We start from the raw sequence: 17,869 nt of genomic DNA, 5'->3' as shown, positions 1-17,869 counted from the left end.
AAAAGTTCAGAAAAATTTAGACAGATAAAAAAAAGTGATATATTAGAATAGAAAAAGAAGAAATAAAAATATATGCAAATAAAAAACTTTGGAGAGGAAGAGAAATATTTTAGATAAGGAAAAATAAATTTTGTTAGACATTAAAATTTAAGGAGAAAAATAGTTTAGAGCGAGAAAAAAAGTTTTTTAAAGAAAAATATGTAAAACAAATCAAGTATTTGAATAAAAAAGAGATTCTCAAAAAAAACAAAAAAAGAATTTTAAAATCTGGCTTTTTTCCTTTTTATAAAATTTACCAAGGATTTTAAAATCAAAGGCAAAAAATTGAAATGGTTACCGAATTTGTTTTTCGAAACAAAGAAACTACAAACAAAATGAACAATGAACGAAAATTCAATTTAAATCCCATGCTGTGAAAGTGATAGAAATCTTAGACGAAACGTGTTAGAATATTATTGGATATGAGACACGTGCCTGTGCAACGTGGAGTTCCAGTAATTTGTGTGGACAAACCAACAAATATAGTATTATAATCTTATCCATCGGAAAAACGACACCCGAGTCATTGACTCAGTTCACAACTCACTATTTATTGATTCACCAGATTCGCCGGAGGCCCTTGAAAATGGGCGAGCCGTACGACTCCGATGACCGGAATGGCGCCGTGACGGTTGAGGAAGAAGATGGAGTCAGTTACAGTTCCAAAGGAGTGCGCAGTGAGGATCAGACCGTCTACGAGCCTCTCCGCCGTCTGATCGCTGAGATTTTCTTCCCCGATGAATTTAAGGGCACTTCTCTGTTTCACCGTGTTAAGCTTTCCGTCGCCGAGAATGGTCCGGCCGTTGGCCAGGCTTGCAGAAACGTAGGTCGCGATGTTCTTCGCTGGACTCGCAGGGGCAGTCCTCTTCGAGCTCTCCTTGTTATCTCCGTGAGTATTCCACATGATACCAAATTGAGATTGTCAATGCTTTTTTCTCATATAGTGAATGGATTATATACTTTGAATGTTGGAAATTTGGAATTTATTGCTCAAATTATTCCTTCTCTGTTGTTTGTTCATCTATGTTTGAAGGTTCCGGTTGATCTGCACTGGTTTTTTTCTTAATAGGAATTCATTTTCGTGGTAACTAATGTTATTTGTCTTGATCTGCTAGAGACTAGTCTTTTAATCTAGTTATAACAATTCCTGACCTAAGCAAACGACTTCGGAGAGGACTCTAGTGGTAGTGTTTTTGATGATTGGAGAAAAGATTTCCATCATTTTGTTTCGATCCATTTGCCAATAGTCTTACTTTGTTGTGCACATATTTGTAGCTGAACCAAAAAAGCCTTCAGTCTGTCTATTGTAACTCATTTCAGCCCACAAATGTGAAACATTGTCCACCCAACATTTGAAGTGAGATTGGCAGTTTGTTGTTGGAAAATAGAGATTTCATTAACGTAAACGTTAACGTTATGATTCCTGAACTTGTGACAAATGTTAGGTTTCGTGTGAGATAGATATAGGATCTTCATAGATACTTTTATAGTTGGAGACCATTTCTGAAAGATTGTTAAATTTCTGGATCCATATGAAGTTCCCTTACGTTATTTTGTGATTTCACTTGTTTCTTATTAGCGGTGTGTTGAGAGTTGTTTGTTCCTTTTGGCATTGTTATGGGTTGCTCGACCCCCTCTTTGAAAACTTCTGTTAATGATTTTTTTTACCATCTAAAAATATGATAAATCAGGAATAAATGATAGGAAGTGTTATTAATTAGTATTAAAAAAAAAAAGATAGGAAGTGTTATTAACAATTGAGAGAAGAAAATATTCTGTCGACCCTTGGAAGTCAAGGAGGGTGCAACTGTTGAAATGATATAAAACACAAGCCAAGGTTCCTAGAATAGTTTGGTACTGATGCTTGATGCTGGTCCTTTGACGCTTTTATTTGTTTTGATCTGTTGCAAGATTTTCGTTGCACTTATTCCCTCCACACACTAACGCAGACTGATGCCCATTTTTAGTCCTCCCCCCTCTGAGCACCCCTTTAAATTGTTAAACATTTGGAATTGCTGCAGGTTGGGACTATTGCTCTTCTTGCATTGACGGGATTGCTCATCTTTCTGCTATTCTTTCTGGCAGCAACTCTGAATGCCATTATCATTTCTCTTCTCGTTTCCTTGGCTGCAGTTGGAGGCTTCTTGGCTCTTTTCTTTGCCTGTGTAACGGCTGTATACATCGGAGCCTTAACAGTTGCTGTGTTTGTTATATCCACTGCAACATTCTCTGCAATTGTAGCAGTGTTGGTTGCCACAGGTAACAACTATACATAGACACTTATCTAAATTATATTCCTTGAAAATCTCTATATTGTATTAACATGAATCTCTACGTACTGGTTTGACATGGTCTGGGTTTCTCAAGGAAAAAATGAGTATGTAGTTCAAATATCTGCATCGATGTGTTCAGCTTTCTAGCTTGTTTCTGCTCTCTCTTTCATTGAGGGTATTACGAAAGTTTAAGACTCATGTCGCTGCTCTACCAAACAATTTGGATGGTTTCCACCAAAGAATTTTTGCCTTCAATTCCTAATTAGGTAGTTTGTGGACTTTGCTCTCCACGGTGCTATCAGAATAATAGGTTTCATGCTATGTCAATCAATCTCGGCGTAAGCACAGCATGCCATACACTAATCAATTATATGGCTTTTATAATTCTACAATTCCCACTGTTTTTGTTCCTCTTCATAGGAGGATTAAACCTTGTGGCAATTATGCACTGTTTAAATTTATTTCCTTGCTCTGAAAATTCAGGTTGGATTGGGTTCTTCTGTGTGGTTTGGCTGGCAGTACGGAGAAGTTTTGGCTTTGCTAAGCAGTCATTGAGCGCAAGCAGTTCAGCAATTTCGGCATTTTCTTATGCTAGGCGTGCTCACAAAGACTAGGTAATCTTATAGATAAGGAATTAAATGAATGCTGCAAGTTGAGATTTGTTATTGCTTGAAACTTTTTGGAAGATCTGCTGCATACGTTGTGTTGAGTTTGAAGGCCTAGGTAGTGTGTTCTTAACGTGTATTTGTTATGTAAATATTCCTTTAAAAGTTTGAGTTTTAAGTTGCATTATAAATAATACTATTTTATGTGTTCCTTTGTTAGTGATGGAAGTATCAATATTGAAAGATGGAGCTTCCGAGAAATATTATCATAATTTAAGTAAAATACCAACTTTAAGCTTCTTCTACTATGTACAGTAATTGTGAAAAATTAAAAGGACTAAGATGAAAATTTAATGTATAGTTTGTACGAGTTTTTCTTTTCTTTTAATAAATAAGTTATATGTCGGTTTCGATTCTTCGTCCTGATTATCAGTTTTGATGAACCGACTCCAACTGAATTAGTGGTTAGACCAGCTGACCGACCAATGGTCAGTCGAGTTGATTTTTTGGAATTTTTGTTCAACCCTATCTCAGGGATGAATCTTAATCTTGATACTGATCTTGAATTATACGAACCTTGTTTTTGAATCAAATGTCTTATACATGATGAGCATTATACATAACAAACACGAATGCTCCTTTTTCTGGTTGTACTTTTTTAATCAAAAGAAGTTTAAAAGCCAACATATCAACTATTTCTAATTATGCAAAACATCTCTAACTAAATATGTTGCTACTTGCTAGTCTGTTGGTTTCTTCAAAGCATAGTCCAATTTTCAGGCACTAATTTTTGGTGGATCACCTCTAATTTGTGCCCCGTTGCAAGAGTTCAAAACAAGAAGTTTCTGTTTGGAGGGTGTGTTAATTTCACTCATATGTTTAGCAGAATAAAACTGTTAGCTATATTGTTTCGCACTTTCAAGTATTTTCTTGATTTCTCCAATTTCTAGAAACCTTATTGATAAGGTCAAATATCCCATCAAATAATATATGAGAGAAAAGGAGCGAGTTAATAAATCACGACATAATTAACCTAAGTTGCATTAAGCATATTGAAGGATAAAGCAACAACATCAACAATGAAACAATGAGATGGATCTTACCAGACTAAGGTTGTGTATAGTCCTAAGAAGTCTTACGTTGGTTACATTATTTTTTTGGTAGAATCAAGAATGAACTTCAAATATCACATATAAACGAACTTGAAATGAGGCTTATCGTGTTAAAAAGAGTTAGATTTTTTCGATTTTTTCTAATGAGATGATTGGTAAAGAAATATTTTCAAGTGAAGCACTTATTTTATAAGAACGTTTAAGAAGGAAACGCCTAAGCAACTTTTTAAGTATTTTTAAAATGTTAAAATCACTTTTCATTCTTCCAAAAGGTTTTTCAAACCCACCTTAATGTATATGGACAAAATCAACACATCTAAATACTAGCTAGTGGCTAGAAAATAGTGAGGGTTGTTAGGATAGTAAGAGCACTGCATAGGAAGGATTTGAGTAGGAAATAAATAATTATAAAACTTGTTTTGTTTGGATTATCATCTATAATCTTCTAAAAGTCTCAACTTTATCTATAATATATATGTATATATTATTATTATTTTTTTCAATCAAGTGTTTACTAAATATTACTCATATTGAATAATGATGTGACATCGCGACAAATATTCAAAAAAGTAGAAAAATACAACCTCTAACAAATATTCCTTAAGAGGTACGTAATGGTGGTGGGAGGACGGCCATTATTATAGGTAGCCGGCCCATAAAATTAGGCAAAAAATTCATAAAATCATAGGCATGTTTTAGAAATGTTTTCAACAAAAAAAAAAAAAAAATTACCATTCATGATTCAATTATGATCGAAATTATATCTTACTCTTTGTAATCTCTTTTCTTTGAATTAATTAGTTTACAAACATTGATTGAGATGGGCTGTTGAAAATCCTCAACCAATCTAGCAACTCTTTAACCACAAGAAAAATAAATCTTTTTATATTGAAAAAGTTTGAAGATGTGAGAACTCAATAAATGGCCATGTTTGATCATTTACATTGTAATAAATTCAACCCAATATCTCTATTTGCTTTTAATGCAAGTAATTGGGGAAAAGGACTATGTCTCACACACAAGTGTCAAAAATTGGTATATAGTTTAGGACCTTTAGCATTCAAATAGATATTCTCAAATCTTCTAAGAAATGTGATCCCACCAAAGAGACAAATAATGTGGCATTTATTACACAATATTTTCCAATCAATGAACAATCCAATCAATGGGATACTCCTTGAACCAAGTGATTTTGGTTTTTATTTTGAAATGATTTAAATCCATTTCAGAATTCCAAAAATGAAAATAAATGATTGAGTATCCAAGTGACCATATGTTTATTCCTTTTAAAGGAAGAAGACAAGTGGAGATTTTTTTCTTGCTGGTATTTATTTTTTTGTTGAAAATTTGTGTAGGGGAAGGTGAATGATACATAAAATTAGAGCACAAAAAAAGTTGAAATTAATTGTACAATTATTATTATTATTATCAGAACTAAACTTGGAATTTCAAAGTTTTTTTTTTTGAACCCCAATTGAAGATGAAGTTAATATAATTTTCTTTCATTCCTCTTTCAATTTTTCTTTCTGATATAATTAATTAGTTCCTCTTACAAGTTTTTCTCTTAGAGCATAGTTTTCAAATTCCTCTCTGGAGTCAAAGTTAAATCTCACCGAAAGACTACTTTAATCATAATTTCATTATTGGAGTAGTAGGGTTGATTCGTGTCATCTTATTATTATATGTCGTTGTATTTTGAGGTGGATGAAGATGTATCTTTAAGGTATCTGCAGACATTTTATTAATCATGCGTAGTACAATTTTTAGTTTGTAGATACATATATTTTTTTTTTTGGACTTTTCAAAAGAAAAACCTTATTTGCTAACATATATAATTCTACGTCGACGAGTACGAGAAGAGAGAGGAAGATTTATAATATAGAAGGAAAGACAAAATCTCCTAATCGGTATGAAGTTAAATATAGATCATTTGGTCGAGGGTTGGACTTGTTAAAGAGTGCGACGAGTTGTTGGCATCGGTTATGTATCAAAAATGAACTTTGGTTAGATAGCTAGATAGTGAGCTAGGAGAAAATGAGGTATAATAAACTCCTAAATTTGTTTGATATTTTACTTCTTCATTTTACTTTTTTTTGTCTTTCTTTTCTATTAATTTTGAGTTGCAATGCTCCTCTTGATAAGAAAGTTGACTGCTTTGAGTCGAAAATTCGAGCTACAATAGAAACTAATGTAGATAAGAATAAAAACTCTTAATGTAGTTGTTGAATAATTTGACTGAGGCTCGATGATGCAATTTGTTCGAGGAGAGAATTGTCAGTGATGTGAATATATTCCGACATCGGCTAGAAGAGGGAAAGGATATCCCCAATATAAAAAATAAGGATAAAGCTTCTATCAATAATGAAGCATTTTGGGTGAAAAAAGAATAAATTTATGCAAAATATTTGAAAAACCAAAATTAAATTATACCGAACCTAACTACCCCTATCTTTAAGAAATAATATGATGTCTTAATTATCGTTAAGCTAAACTCGCAGTTGGGTGGATTAGATTTTCGTTTTGTGTTCCTTGACTAATCAAATCCATTTAATAGGAAAACTTTTAACTTTTCAAACTTTTATTCCAACTCAAATAATTCATAAAATGATTTTATGAAGCCAAGGAGAGAATTAATGACCTAAAAGAGAGTGGAGATGGAGAAAGAACTTTTGATCCGTCTCTTCAAAGTTTGATTCATTTCCACGCGTAAAGTTATGAAATTGTCCAAAGGGAGAGAGATCGAAAGTTCAAAAATTACAGGAAGGAGCATTTAATTTAATTTTATACTAATTGCCATATTTTCCACATATTAGGGATTAGTACATTGATATGTTATTTAGACACTATAATTACATAAAAAAGATGAAAGGTATAAAATTTACATTTTTGTCATAAAACAATCTCATTTAAGATGGTACCTATTATCCAATTTACTAGTGTATCCTTTTGTATCTACCTCTTAATATTAATTAATTTTTAAAATCCAAAATTGGTTACTTAGGTCACATTTTAAATTCCTTAAATTTTGACTAATTAGACTTTTCCAAAAGTAAAAAATACCAAATCTCCAAAATCTTCATCCAACTTTTCTTCTTCCGCTGTTGTTCTGTTTTCGTCCGTTCTTTTGTCTCCAGTCGCCGTCTCCATTCTTCTTCGTCGTGGGAACAGTCCGTCTAACTTCTCCTTCGATTCCGGTCGCCTGTCCATTATTTCCGTCCGTTTATCCCGAGGTTTCTTTTTCGTCGTCGGCCGCTCGTTGACCACTCAAGCCCTCCGTTTATTCCATATAGGTGTATGTTATAATGACTATAGTTTATATCACCATTGTTAAGTGTATGTTGCTTAAGTTTATAGCTGGATATAGTTTATATTTCCAAATGAAAAGGTATCCGGATATAGTTAATATCTCCAGATAAATAAATAAATAAATATATATATATATATATATATATATATATATCCATAGGAGTGTATGTTATAATGACAATAGTATTGAAATTTGACTAAAAATTATAATGAAATGAAAAAATATTTTGTAATAAATTTCATTATTTAGTAGAATATATTAAGGAGTAAATTTGAGGATTACGAGAATAATTGAATATTTTATAATAAATCAATATATTAAGGAGTAAGTTAGGGGATTATGAGAATGATTGATTTAGGTTCCACAATGTTTACAAAATCAAATTTGTAACATTAATCTTTTGTATTTAAATAAAAGACTAATTATAATAAATATAAATGTCATAAATAAGGGTAAATTTGACATTTGAAAAAAATTTTAAATTCAGAAATCCAAGATTGTAAAATTTGTAAATATTGGACATTTGTGAAAATAAGTTTCCAAAATAGCTTATCACATTATCTCTCAAGATTATTGTATTAGGTTAGATTTTATTGAATTGTAAAAGAGTTTTTTTTTTTTTCAAAGGTAAAATAGTTTTTTTAGTACAACATAATGGGATTAGGATTTGAACTTACAATTTTTTGGTTGAAAATAAGTATGGTAACCGATTGTCAATTTGAGTGTAAAAGAGCCCTAAGATTACAAGTTATATAGGAGCGTTCATAAGACAAGGCCGACCTCATTTCAACTCCCATAATGGTCAAATTCTCTACTATATTTTTCGAGAATTTTGCAGAAATCGTATACTTTCTAGGTGTAGGAACATAAAGACCAAAGAGCCGCCAATCCGTGGATAATAATAAAAATAAAGAAAAAGAATTTTACAGGGATTGTCAGGATTTCCTGGGAATAGTGGGGATCAAGTTCCAAATTGGGAATTATTCTCCACTCATTATTATTTTAAATAATTTTTAAAAAGAAATTTCTAATTAAATGTTTAATTCCAACGATATATCTCATTCTCTATTTACATAGTAATATGGTTAAATCTATATAGATAATTCTTATTTAAAGAAAAAATTCTTAAACCACACCTAATAAAAATAATATAATATTTTGTGGACCATTTGAATTCTCATCCTTACAAAATTCAATTCCCCCTCTATTATCATTATTTAAAATAATTTCTCAATTAAATAATTCTTTAAAGAAATTTCTAATTAAATTCCTAATTCACATCAAATACCTATTTACATGGTTGAATCTATATGAATAATCCTTATCTAAAAAAAAAAAAATCCTTAAACTACCTAATAAAAATAAAATAATATTTCATCTTAAATGCAATAGACAAATTTCACCAATCCCCATCCTAAAGGGAGCCTAAATAGGATTAGTCTATTTTAACATAGTTAAATAGATAAAACACTTATTACTATTCCAAACATCTTGAACTAAAAAAGAAGCGCTAAAGACAATACTACATAAAAATAAAATATTTAACACTATCAAAGTTTAGAAATTTTAGTACCCCATAATTTTTATTAATGGTAGTTATAACGGGCACAAAGTAATTAGGCATGAAAGAATATATAAAATCTGTATAGTTAAAAAATTCTATACTTCATATGTGAGATTCCAAACATGCGATAAGATAGACGTTTTCAAAATGATCTCATACTTGGAATTTTCAACACATTTTAAAAAAATCTCACGACTTCACCTAAATATAATTTCCACTACAAATTAGACCTTAAAGATGCTAGCATCCACACATTCACATTAGAAGGAAAAATTTTCAAATACGATAAGATAGACGATTGTGAAAGTTCATAATTCCAATCGTTTTTAATTAATAGTGTGTGAAAGAGAGGAATATTTGCGATATTTCCTATTATTTCCCGCAACATTCAAATACGTGAGCTTAATTTTCAAAAGAGAACAATATAGACCACACACAACCTATCTAATTGAAGTGGGAGTTTGTACTTGCACGTATGCTCTACATATATATATATATATAGTTATTTGAGTAGCATCAACATAACATAAATTAGTACAATTGATTTGATGATCCATTCATAACTCCCAACGAATTTCACTATCCCCACTTAATTTTGGGATGTAGAAGCAGAACATTCTTATCGTATTAATTATTCGTAACAATTCTAAGAAATAAGTAGTTTAGCTCTCACATCTATGATGAACGTAGCGAAATATATACGATATCGAGAATTGAACGTACGTAAATGAATCATCAAAATGTAACTCGATGGTAACACGTGGGTATAGACTTAAATGTAACCCAGTTTCCGTACAAATTCCTTTTTGTTTGAGCTTAGGGTATATAGGTAAGTTAATGTCTGACTTTTTTTCCACATAAAACCTTTTGTGGATCATATTTATTTTGCTTTTTACTCTTTTCATGCTCTCCATCAACAACTTATTCAAAATGAAAGACTTCATGGAGAGGTAAATTATATTTGATTAATTAGGTTAGGCTCGTGTTTCACAAAATAATTAGATTATTCAACGATGATAAAAAAAAATTCTACTCATATATTTTTGCATTTTATTGGTGATTTACCTAATCAAGGATAACAGTACATTGTTTAAAAAAATGATACAATTTTCTATACATCTATTAGTAAAATAGTTGTCATCTATCAGTGATAGTCGTTCGTTATATGAGATTACGTCATATTTGCAAATATAGCAAAGATATTTACTATTGATGCATAAATTTAGCCTATTAGAATTACAAAATTTATACCAATCTTCTAGAATATAAAAGAATTCGACAAAATCTATAAAATAGAAATATTACACACTTGTGTGGTGCATACACATTGCCTAGTCACAATTTAGGTTTTGTGTGAAGCGTAGCAACGGGTTATGAAGCATACCACTATATTATGAATATTTTCCCTCTATTTATATATAGAGGAGAAAACCTAAGGACAGTGTGATATCTTCTCCTCAAATTACTACGAACTCCTCCTGAATTCCCTAGATAAGATATATAGAATATCCTGTCCTAATTAGAACATCATCTTCTTTTTGAATAATTAGGCTTTATCGGGACATTTTTCTTTAGAGTCATTGGGCTTCGGGTAATCTTCGAATCGGAATGAAGTTCGAGAGTCGAATCGGGTTGAACAACCAAATTACTGGGCTAGGCTGGTCGGCCATGGACTGGTTAGCCTTGGCTCAGCATATATAATTGGCTGAGCCGATCATCTGGCCAAGAGTCGACCTAGTGGCTTGGTCAAGCCGAACAGCCGGCTAAGGGTCGGCTTTGTAGCTTCGTCGAGCCGACAAACCGACCTATGGGCTAGTTGCCTGTAGGCCTTAGTCCTTGATCCTTGAACCGAGTCTGCTTCTTAAGTCTCGGGAGGCTGCTTAATATCCGAGTTTGGCTTGCCGTAGTTTGACTTTTTCTTTTTTGAGTACACTTGGGTTTGTTTTATTTCACTCATAACGTTTCCCACACATACTATTACACTTGTCCTTGAAAAAACAATGAGAATTTAATCACTTTATTTATTGATATATATATAGTATACGCTTTTTCATATTCTTTTTTAATACCTATATTGTTTGGGTTCAACAATATGTTTCAGATTTGCTTGCCTTAATTTTGATTAAAGTTCTAAATACGTTGATGAATTGATCAACTATGCTCAAGTCGCCAGCTTATAATTTTTACCATATATATATTTTTTCATATATGCATATATAACTAGCAATGATAATGCCAAATAATTCAGGTATTTAAATGTCCTTGGTCTTAATTATTCCAAAATAATGCAATTTTGTTACAAAAATTAATCCTCCATGATGGGGTAAGGTGAATAAGACCTGCAAAACATGTCCCACGTTCACACGCACATTAATTATAGAAGCAAACTGCCAAATTGAACCATTAATTTCCCTTTGGATTTGTTGAGCACACGGAATACGACCAAGGCCCTAGTGCCTCATCTTCCACTGTCATTTTCCTTCCAAATATATACTCTCCCCATTTCCTACCTCCATTTCCATTCCCGAAAAAATGAAAAAGAAAAAAAAATTATAATACTCCCGTAGTACCTATTTTGTTCATACTATGAATTTTGGTCATGGCCGCACACCAGTGTCATGCTAAACTTAATTAACAATGTAGTGAAATAGGATTGTGAGAGCATATCTCCCCTCCGGAGTCTCTTATTTATAGAAGAAGTTTCCTGAATTAGTTTAGGTGGACTAACTCATATCTGGTCTGGTTGGATGGTCCGACCCAATTGATTTGATTCGGGTGGTTTGACCCAAGTCGCTTCCCTAGTACCAATTCGTGTAAACTTTTATTCACTATTAACAACTACTCTATCCTAATTTTAACAATTGTATGGATTCTTGCGTGAATGAAAGGAGTTAATAATCCGGATCTATATACTATCACAGTACTAGAAATTTTCCTCGCCCATTCTCTCCCCCCATTTATTACCTTTCTCTTCAGCTCATTCCTCATCTGTCTCACTGAAGGAAGAAAAAAAGAAAAAAAAAAAACTCAAACTTCTTTGCCTTTTCCTTTATTCCCTTCTTTATTCTCTAAATCTCTGCATGTCTCTGCTGAAGAAGACCAATTGAACACCATTTTTTCTTCTCCTCTCTCTCTCCAAAAACCTTTCTCTTCTTTAATTTGCTTTTTGCAAGAACTTCTTCCATAACACAAATCCAACTGAAATCTGATCTCTTCCTCTATCTGAATCTCCTTGCAATTTTTGAATGATTGGTTGCTTTTTTCTGTTTACCAAAATCTCTTCCTTTCAGTATTTGTAAGTACTGGATAATAATAATAGTTAAAAGATGCCCAATGTTGGAAGGTTTATAAATATTGAAAAATCTTCTTCTTCTTCTTCTTCTTCTTCTTCTTCTTCAACCCCATCTCTTGATCTCTCTCTTCAAATTAGTCCACCCAATAACAATTCCACTGCTATTGAGATCAGCTCCCATGGAACTGGGGCTGATCATCATCTTCATCATCTTCCATCTCATCATAATTTCACCTCTAAATTCAATCAGAAAAATAATGGGGTTTGGCTTTTGGATCATCATGGCCTCTTTAGACCCATTAATGGCTTCCCAATTCATCATCCCAAACCTTCTTTCTCCTCCTCCTCCTCTTCAACCTCGTGCTTGAAGGTCTTCGGCTTCGCCTCGCCACCGTATCTCCGGTACCAGCTCGATTCCGCCCGGCCAACCGTGGCGAGAGGGCGATGCGCGAGGGCGCCGAGGATGCGGTGGACGACCAGCCTCCACGCTCAGTTTGTTCATGCTGTGGAGCTTCTTGGTGGCCATGAAAGTAGGGGTTTTGAACTTCCATAACCATACTTTTAACTTTCAAAGCTTTTTTCTTTTCCTTCTCAATTGCTTAATTATTATTGATTTGGGTGTTTTGTGTTCTTTCAGGAGCTACCCCTAAATCCGTTCTAGAGCTCATGGATGTGAAGGACCTAACCTTAGCTCATGTTAAAAGCCATTTACAGGTTCTTTTTTAACTTTTTTTTTTCTTTTTTAATATTACATCACAAATACGAAAATTTGAATTGGATGTAGTGAAAATTTGGTATGTCAAAACATATAGATTTCTGAATGCATAATAAATGTCTGTACCTTCTTACACAGTAAACCCTAACTGAGAGAGAGAGATTGTTCACCATTTTCAGATCAATAATGCACTATGTAAATTACACTGCCTAAAAATTTGGACCCTTTTTCCAAATAAACTATGCAGTAAATAAAAACAATACAAATCAAATCAAATCATTATCATAATCATAACTCAACTTTCTACATGAATATAATGTATATTATAATAATGCTTTCAACACTTTGAATTTCCAAGCTCTCTCTTTTTTCTTTTTTTCAGTTAACAACTTATATATAATAATAATTAATATAAAAATTTTTCAATGACTTTTTGAGTAGATGTTTCGGGCTCACAAGACAACCGACAAGCCTGCAGTTTCTCCAGGTAATTATCAGTTGGCTTATCCTTTACCCTTTTCTTTTATCAGCCTTATCCTTTTTTTTTTCTTCTTTTTTTTTTAATTAAAATTACCTACGAAATTTATATATGTCCATTTTCCCTAGCAAAGTCCTAAGTTATAGGACATATGTACCTTGTACGTCTGTTATTAACGCATGAATAGTATCTTCCCATCGGTTTTAAATTTACACTCCTAAATTTCAGAGTTGAATTTTAGTTTATAACGATTTAATCTCTATATTTTCAAACGAGTAACAAATTTATAGTTAGTGGACTATAAGATAATTAACAATTTAGTCGATGTAGTTTAAAGTTTTGTAACAAACTAGTCCCAATCATGAAAACTGTTATTAAGATTATTTGATAAGGTTTCTATGTATAGATCAATAGATCGATAAACATGTTTATAAATTATAATACTAAATTGCTATATATAATAAGAGTCCACACTAAATTTAATTTTGTCGATATTTTTAATGACATTTGGTTTTACAAACTTTAAACTTGAGAGGCTAAGTTAATTATATAATAAGAGTCCACATTAAATTTAATTTTGTCGATATTTTTAATGACATTTGGTTTTACAAACTTTAAACTTGAGAGGCTAAGTTAATTACTAAAATAGTAAAGTTCAGCGACTAAATTGTTACCCATTTGAGAGTACATAAACTAAAAATTGTTACCCTCTAAAGTTTAGAAATTAACGCTAAAAAATGTTAGAATTATGTTTAAAGGTGGGTCAGAGGGTAGCTCCGAGTCTCCGGAGGACGATGTCTTGTCGATCTCGATGAGGAGTGCAGCCATGGATGGAAGCCTTCAACTCTTTTCGAGCTATGTTTCCTCTAATAGTCCCCTTTCCTCAATGAATTCCACGAGGTAAATTAAAAAATAATAATCATACAATTCCTAATTACTATGCTTTCCTTGATGATTTGAACAGTGAAATATAAAATTAAAGATTTGTTAATTGTTGTATGAATTTATAGACATTCCTAGAAAATTTAAGAGTTTCTTATAAATAATCATGAGGTGTCATCTAGAAAAGTAGTTCGTGTCTATTATAAACCTTCCTATGGAATCTTTAACATTTAATGGAAAATGAAAACTCGCCTTCATCTTCAAAAAATTTCGTGGGAATGAAAAATAAATGGGAGTAGGGATGGGGATTGAGAAGTCATCTCCATTTCCGCTCCGCCCCGAGACTCCTGCTTTTAAAGGGATTATTCAAAGAGTTTAAAATAAAAGGGTTTTGATCATATAAAAGTCTTAGCTTCCCTCCATTCCATTTCACTTAATTGAAGTGTTTCATTTAGCCTCCTTTTTTTATCTTTCTCACAAATCGAATGAAATGATTTTGGTATCTCTTTTCCGAGAAAAAAAAAAAGAAAAGATTTTTGATGAGTTTGTTGATCAAAGGTGAAACAAAATCCAAAGAATTGATCTTTCTGACAACACAAAGAAAAGAAGCATAGATTTTGACGCCATAGCCTCGTGTTTACGTTATGAAAAATCCTCTGCTTTGGTTTCTGCAAAGAAGAAGCAGAAGAAGAGGAAGAATTGAAGCTTTATTGTCCTTTTTTTTTTTTTCCTTTTTTCATATTTTCTATTTGGGTTTTGCTTTTTTCTTCAGTTTCTCTCTTCTTTTCTCGAAGATTTTGTTTGTGCTTCCATCACTCAAACGTGGCTATCAAATGCCCTAAAAGAACAGTTACAACCCTGGAAAAGCAAACTAAGGCTTCCTTCCTACTTTTTAGGTTCTCAAAAGATTTATGTTTTAAGTTTAAGTTTCAAAAGATTTATGTTTTAAGTTTAAATTTTGAACTTTCATACTTTTTTTTTAATACAATAAATTGGGATACCGGGATTCAACCTTAACCTTAAGAGACGGAATGATGTCAATTACGAGCTATGCTCACGTTGGCTTCAACTTTTATGCTATTACTTTAGTACATTAACTTTTGAACATTTTATTTTAGTCATAAATTTTAAGATTTGTGTATATTTAAGGTTCGTTTGATAATGTTTCCGTTTCTTATTTATTGTTTTCAACTTATTAAGAAATCTAACCATTTGACAACTATTTACGTTTCTTATTTTTTATGTTTTTAGAAACATCTTCAAAATTGTATAGAAATTTTGAAAACAATAAAAACAAATTTCTTGCTTTCGTTTACAATTTGTTCCAAAACATAAATGAAAATACTATTTTATCATTTTTTATCCAGACATGTAATTTAAATGAAGACATCATAAGAACTAAAATTACAAAGGCTAGGTATTATATTTTAACCGTTATATGTTATTATACGTAACGGTTTATAAGTGTTGCATTTGAAATACCAAACACTTGAGAAGTTTCCATGGATGCATATTATATTATAACCAATCCAATATAGTATAAAGGCAGTTGATCTTAATGAATTTTTGTATACATGTAGGGACTAAATTCAGCTCATATCAGAAGCTCTTATGAAGAGTTGTAGTTTGATTGCTACAAACCTAATTTAGAGATGGCATTAGGCAGATGATATATATATCTGATTGGCTTGCTCAAGGAGATGTATGCTTTAGTGTTTTTTTCACTTTCTTTCTTTTCAATTATGTACTTAAATTTAATATTAAGTATAAATATCTCATTGAATTACATATAAATAAAAGTTTAAGGGTTATCATAGGAGAAGCTTATTAAGTGTTTCATGACGTACTATAGGTATTTTTTGCATGTTGCATGTGATTTAATTTGAGATCTTTTGAGCTTAATTTGCAGTATTTTAAATCCTTTGGTAATAGTTGTTCTATCGGGGTAAGAATTGATTGAAACTTTAGCATGGGCTCACGAACACACACCTTTGGCTAATTTGATTCGATGGAGAGATAAACCTGTGGCTCTTTCAATTTTCAAAGCAAGATTAGTTGGATTGAATTGTGCATTCAATTAATTTCAATCAAATAAGTCGTATCTTATTCAGACCGATAAATAAAGTTGAGGTTATAGTTAAAACTACTAGTAAAAAACCGAAATAACTAGTGATAGTAGACATGACGAGGCTAAATGGAATGTGCGGGCTCGGAGGCTCAAAGTCTAGCATCGGCTAGTAGGCCGACGACACCGGCAGAGGCAGCTCCAGCTCTCCTGCTGTACAACCCCCTCCTTCTGAAAGAATTTGAACTAATTGTGCTACAGTTGAGCATTTCTGTCCAATCGCTACATAGATACAATACAATGTCTCACTCTCAGAGATGGCCCTTGAGTTCATTTGCTTTTGGTTTAATATGGTATCGATAGCTATAGCTGTTTTTCCAGTTTGTCGGTCCCACTCATTTTTCATTAGAGATAGGGGGAGCTATGATGCAATTGGAGCTTATCGTCAGAAAAGAATAAATTTAGATTGTTTTTTTGTGGCTCCGATGGCGACTAGATCAACGTGTTATTGCTTCAAGAGAAGTGACAAGAATGGACTCATAAGATGGGCGGTCAAGGAAGCGATTTCATTTGTGTTATTTGCCAAGGGAATGATAAAGGAATTCTCTATACACGGTTGAGAGATGACCGTATTGTTGCACATCCTGAATAAAGTACCATAGGAAAGCTTCTAACATAAGCTTTTGAAAATGAAAGCGTGTAGAACTCAGATCTGTCGACTTTCTCTTCGATAAAGTCGTAGGCATAGCCTTAAAGTTAAGGGCGAGGTTCAAACGAAGAAAGGCTTACGGTGGATACCTAGGCACCCAGAGGCCAAAAAGAGAAGGACTTTCCCTCTGGAGGTAGGAAAATCATGATCGGAATAGCGGACCCAAAGCTATGGAACTTGGGTGTGTGTCTTTTGTCGAAATGGAATGGTCTTATCCTTTTATTTTTGAGGGGATGATAAGGCTGCTAATCCTGGTAAGAACCTTCTCAAGTAGGAAGCTTTATTTATGCTATTAAAATAAGATTAAATATTGAAATGAGAGAATATATATATTATTCACCACAGTAGCATAAGTGATATACAATAATTATACTAATACTACTAAAGTTGTAAAACATATACGAATCATGGATAAGGCTGCACACGAGTTGAGTTGAGGCTTAGAGAATTTTTTGGACCAACCCGAAAATTCAAATTTAAATTGTGTAATGAAACCTTTGCGTTTTGGATTAATTGTTGTTTGAATTCTTTTGGGTTGGGGATTTCTTTTACAACCCTAAATTGTGGTAATGATAAACCTTTGCTTTATGTGGAGGAGAGAATTAAATACAAATTTTATTTATTTATATTTAAATTATGTGATCCGTACCATCTCTACTTGATTATAGGGACCCTCTTTGAAAATAATGGTTCACAAGACTTTTTAACATATTACAATTTCAAAAATATTATATTGCCAACTGACCTAAAAGAGAATTTTTGGTATTTATTCAATAATTCATTAGATAATTAGTTAGTTTTCATATATATTTGATAGAATCCAGTTTT

The 17,869-nt window shown here is 32.3% G+C and overlaps 2 protein-coding genes across 2 annotated transcripts; both read left to right on the top strand.

Annotated features, from left to right (window-relative positions):
* The first annotated feature begins 536 nt into the window (after positions 1-536).
* Positions 537-3,136, top strand: LOC111011773 (voltage-dependent L-type calcium channel subunit). Its single transcript, XM_022285662.2, has 3 exons — positions 537-928; positions 2,061-2,298; positions 2,796-3,136. Exons 1-3 carry the CDS (start codon positions 626-628, stop codon positions 2,924-2,926), a joined length of 672 nt encoding a protein of 223 aa, XP_022141354.1. The 5' UTR covers positions 537-625; the 3' UTR covers positions 2,927-3,136.
* An 8,671-nt stretch (positions 3,137-11,807) lies between these two features.
* KAN (Homeodomain-like superfamily protein) lies at positions 11,808-16,083 on the top strand. The gene is made up of 5 exons (XM_022285883.2): positions 11,808-12,722; positions 12,830-12,906; positions 13,349-13,394; positions 14,144-14,285; positions 15,848-16,083. Exons 1-5 carry the CDS (start codon positions 12,227-12,229, stop codon positions 15,852-15,854), a joined length of 768 nt encoding a protein of 255 aa, XP_022141575.1. The 5' UTR covers positions 11,808-12,226; the 3' UTR covers positions 15,855-16,083.
* The last annotated feature ends 1,786 nt before the right edge of the window (positions 16,084-17,869 follow it).

Source organism: Momordica charantia, assembly GCF_013281855.1.
Source record: "Momordica charantia cultivar OHB3-1 chromosome 4 unlocalized genomic scaffold, Mcharantia_2.0 BLBB01000004.1, whole genome shotgun sequence".
NCBI lineage: Eukaryota > Viridiplantae > Streptophyta > Magnoliopsida > Cucurbitales > Cucurbitaceae > Momordica > Momordica charantia.
Note: the sequence above shows the minus strand (reverse complement) of the source record. Positions and strands in the feature narration are given on the sequence as shown.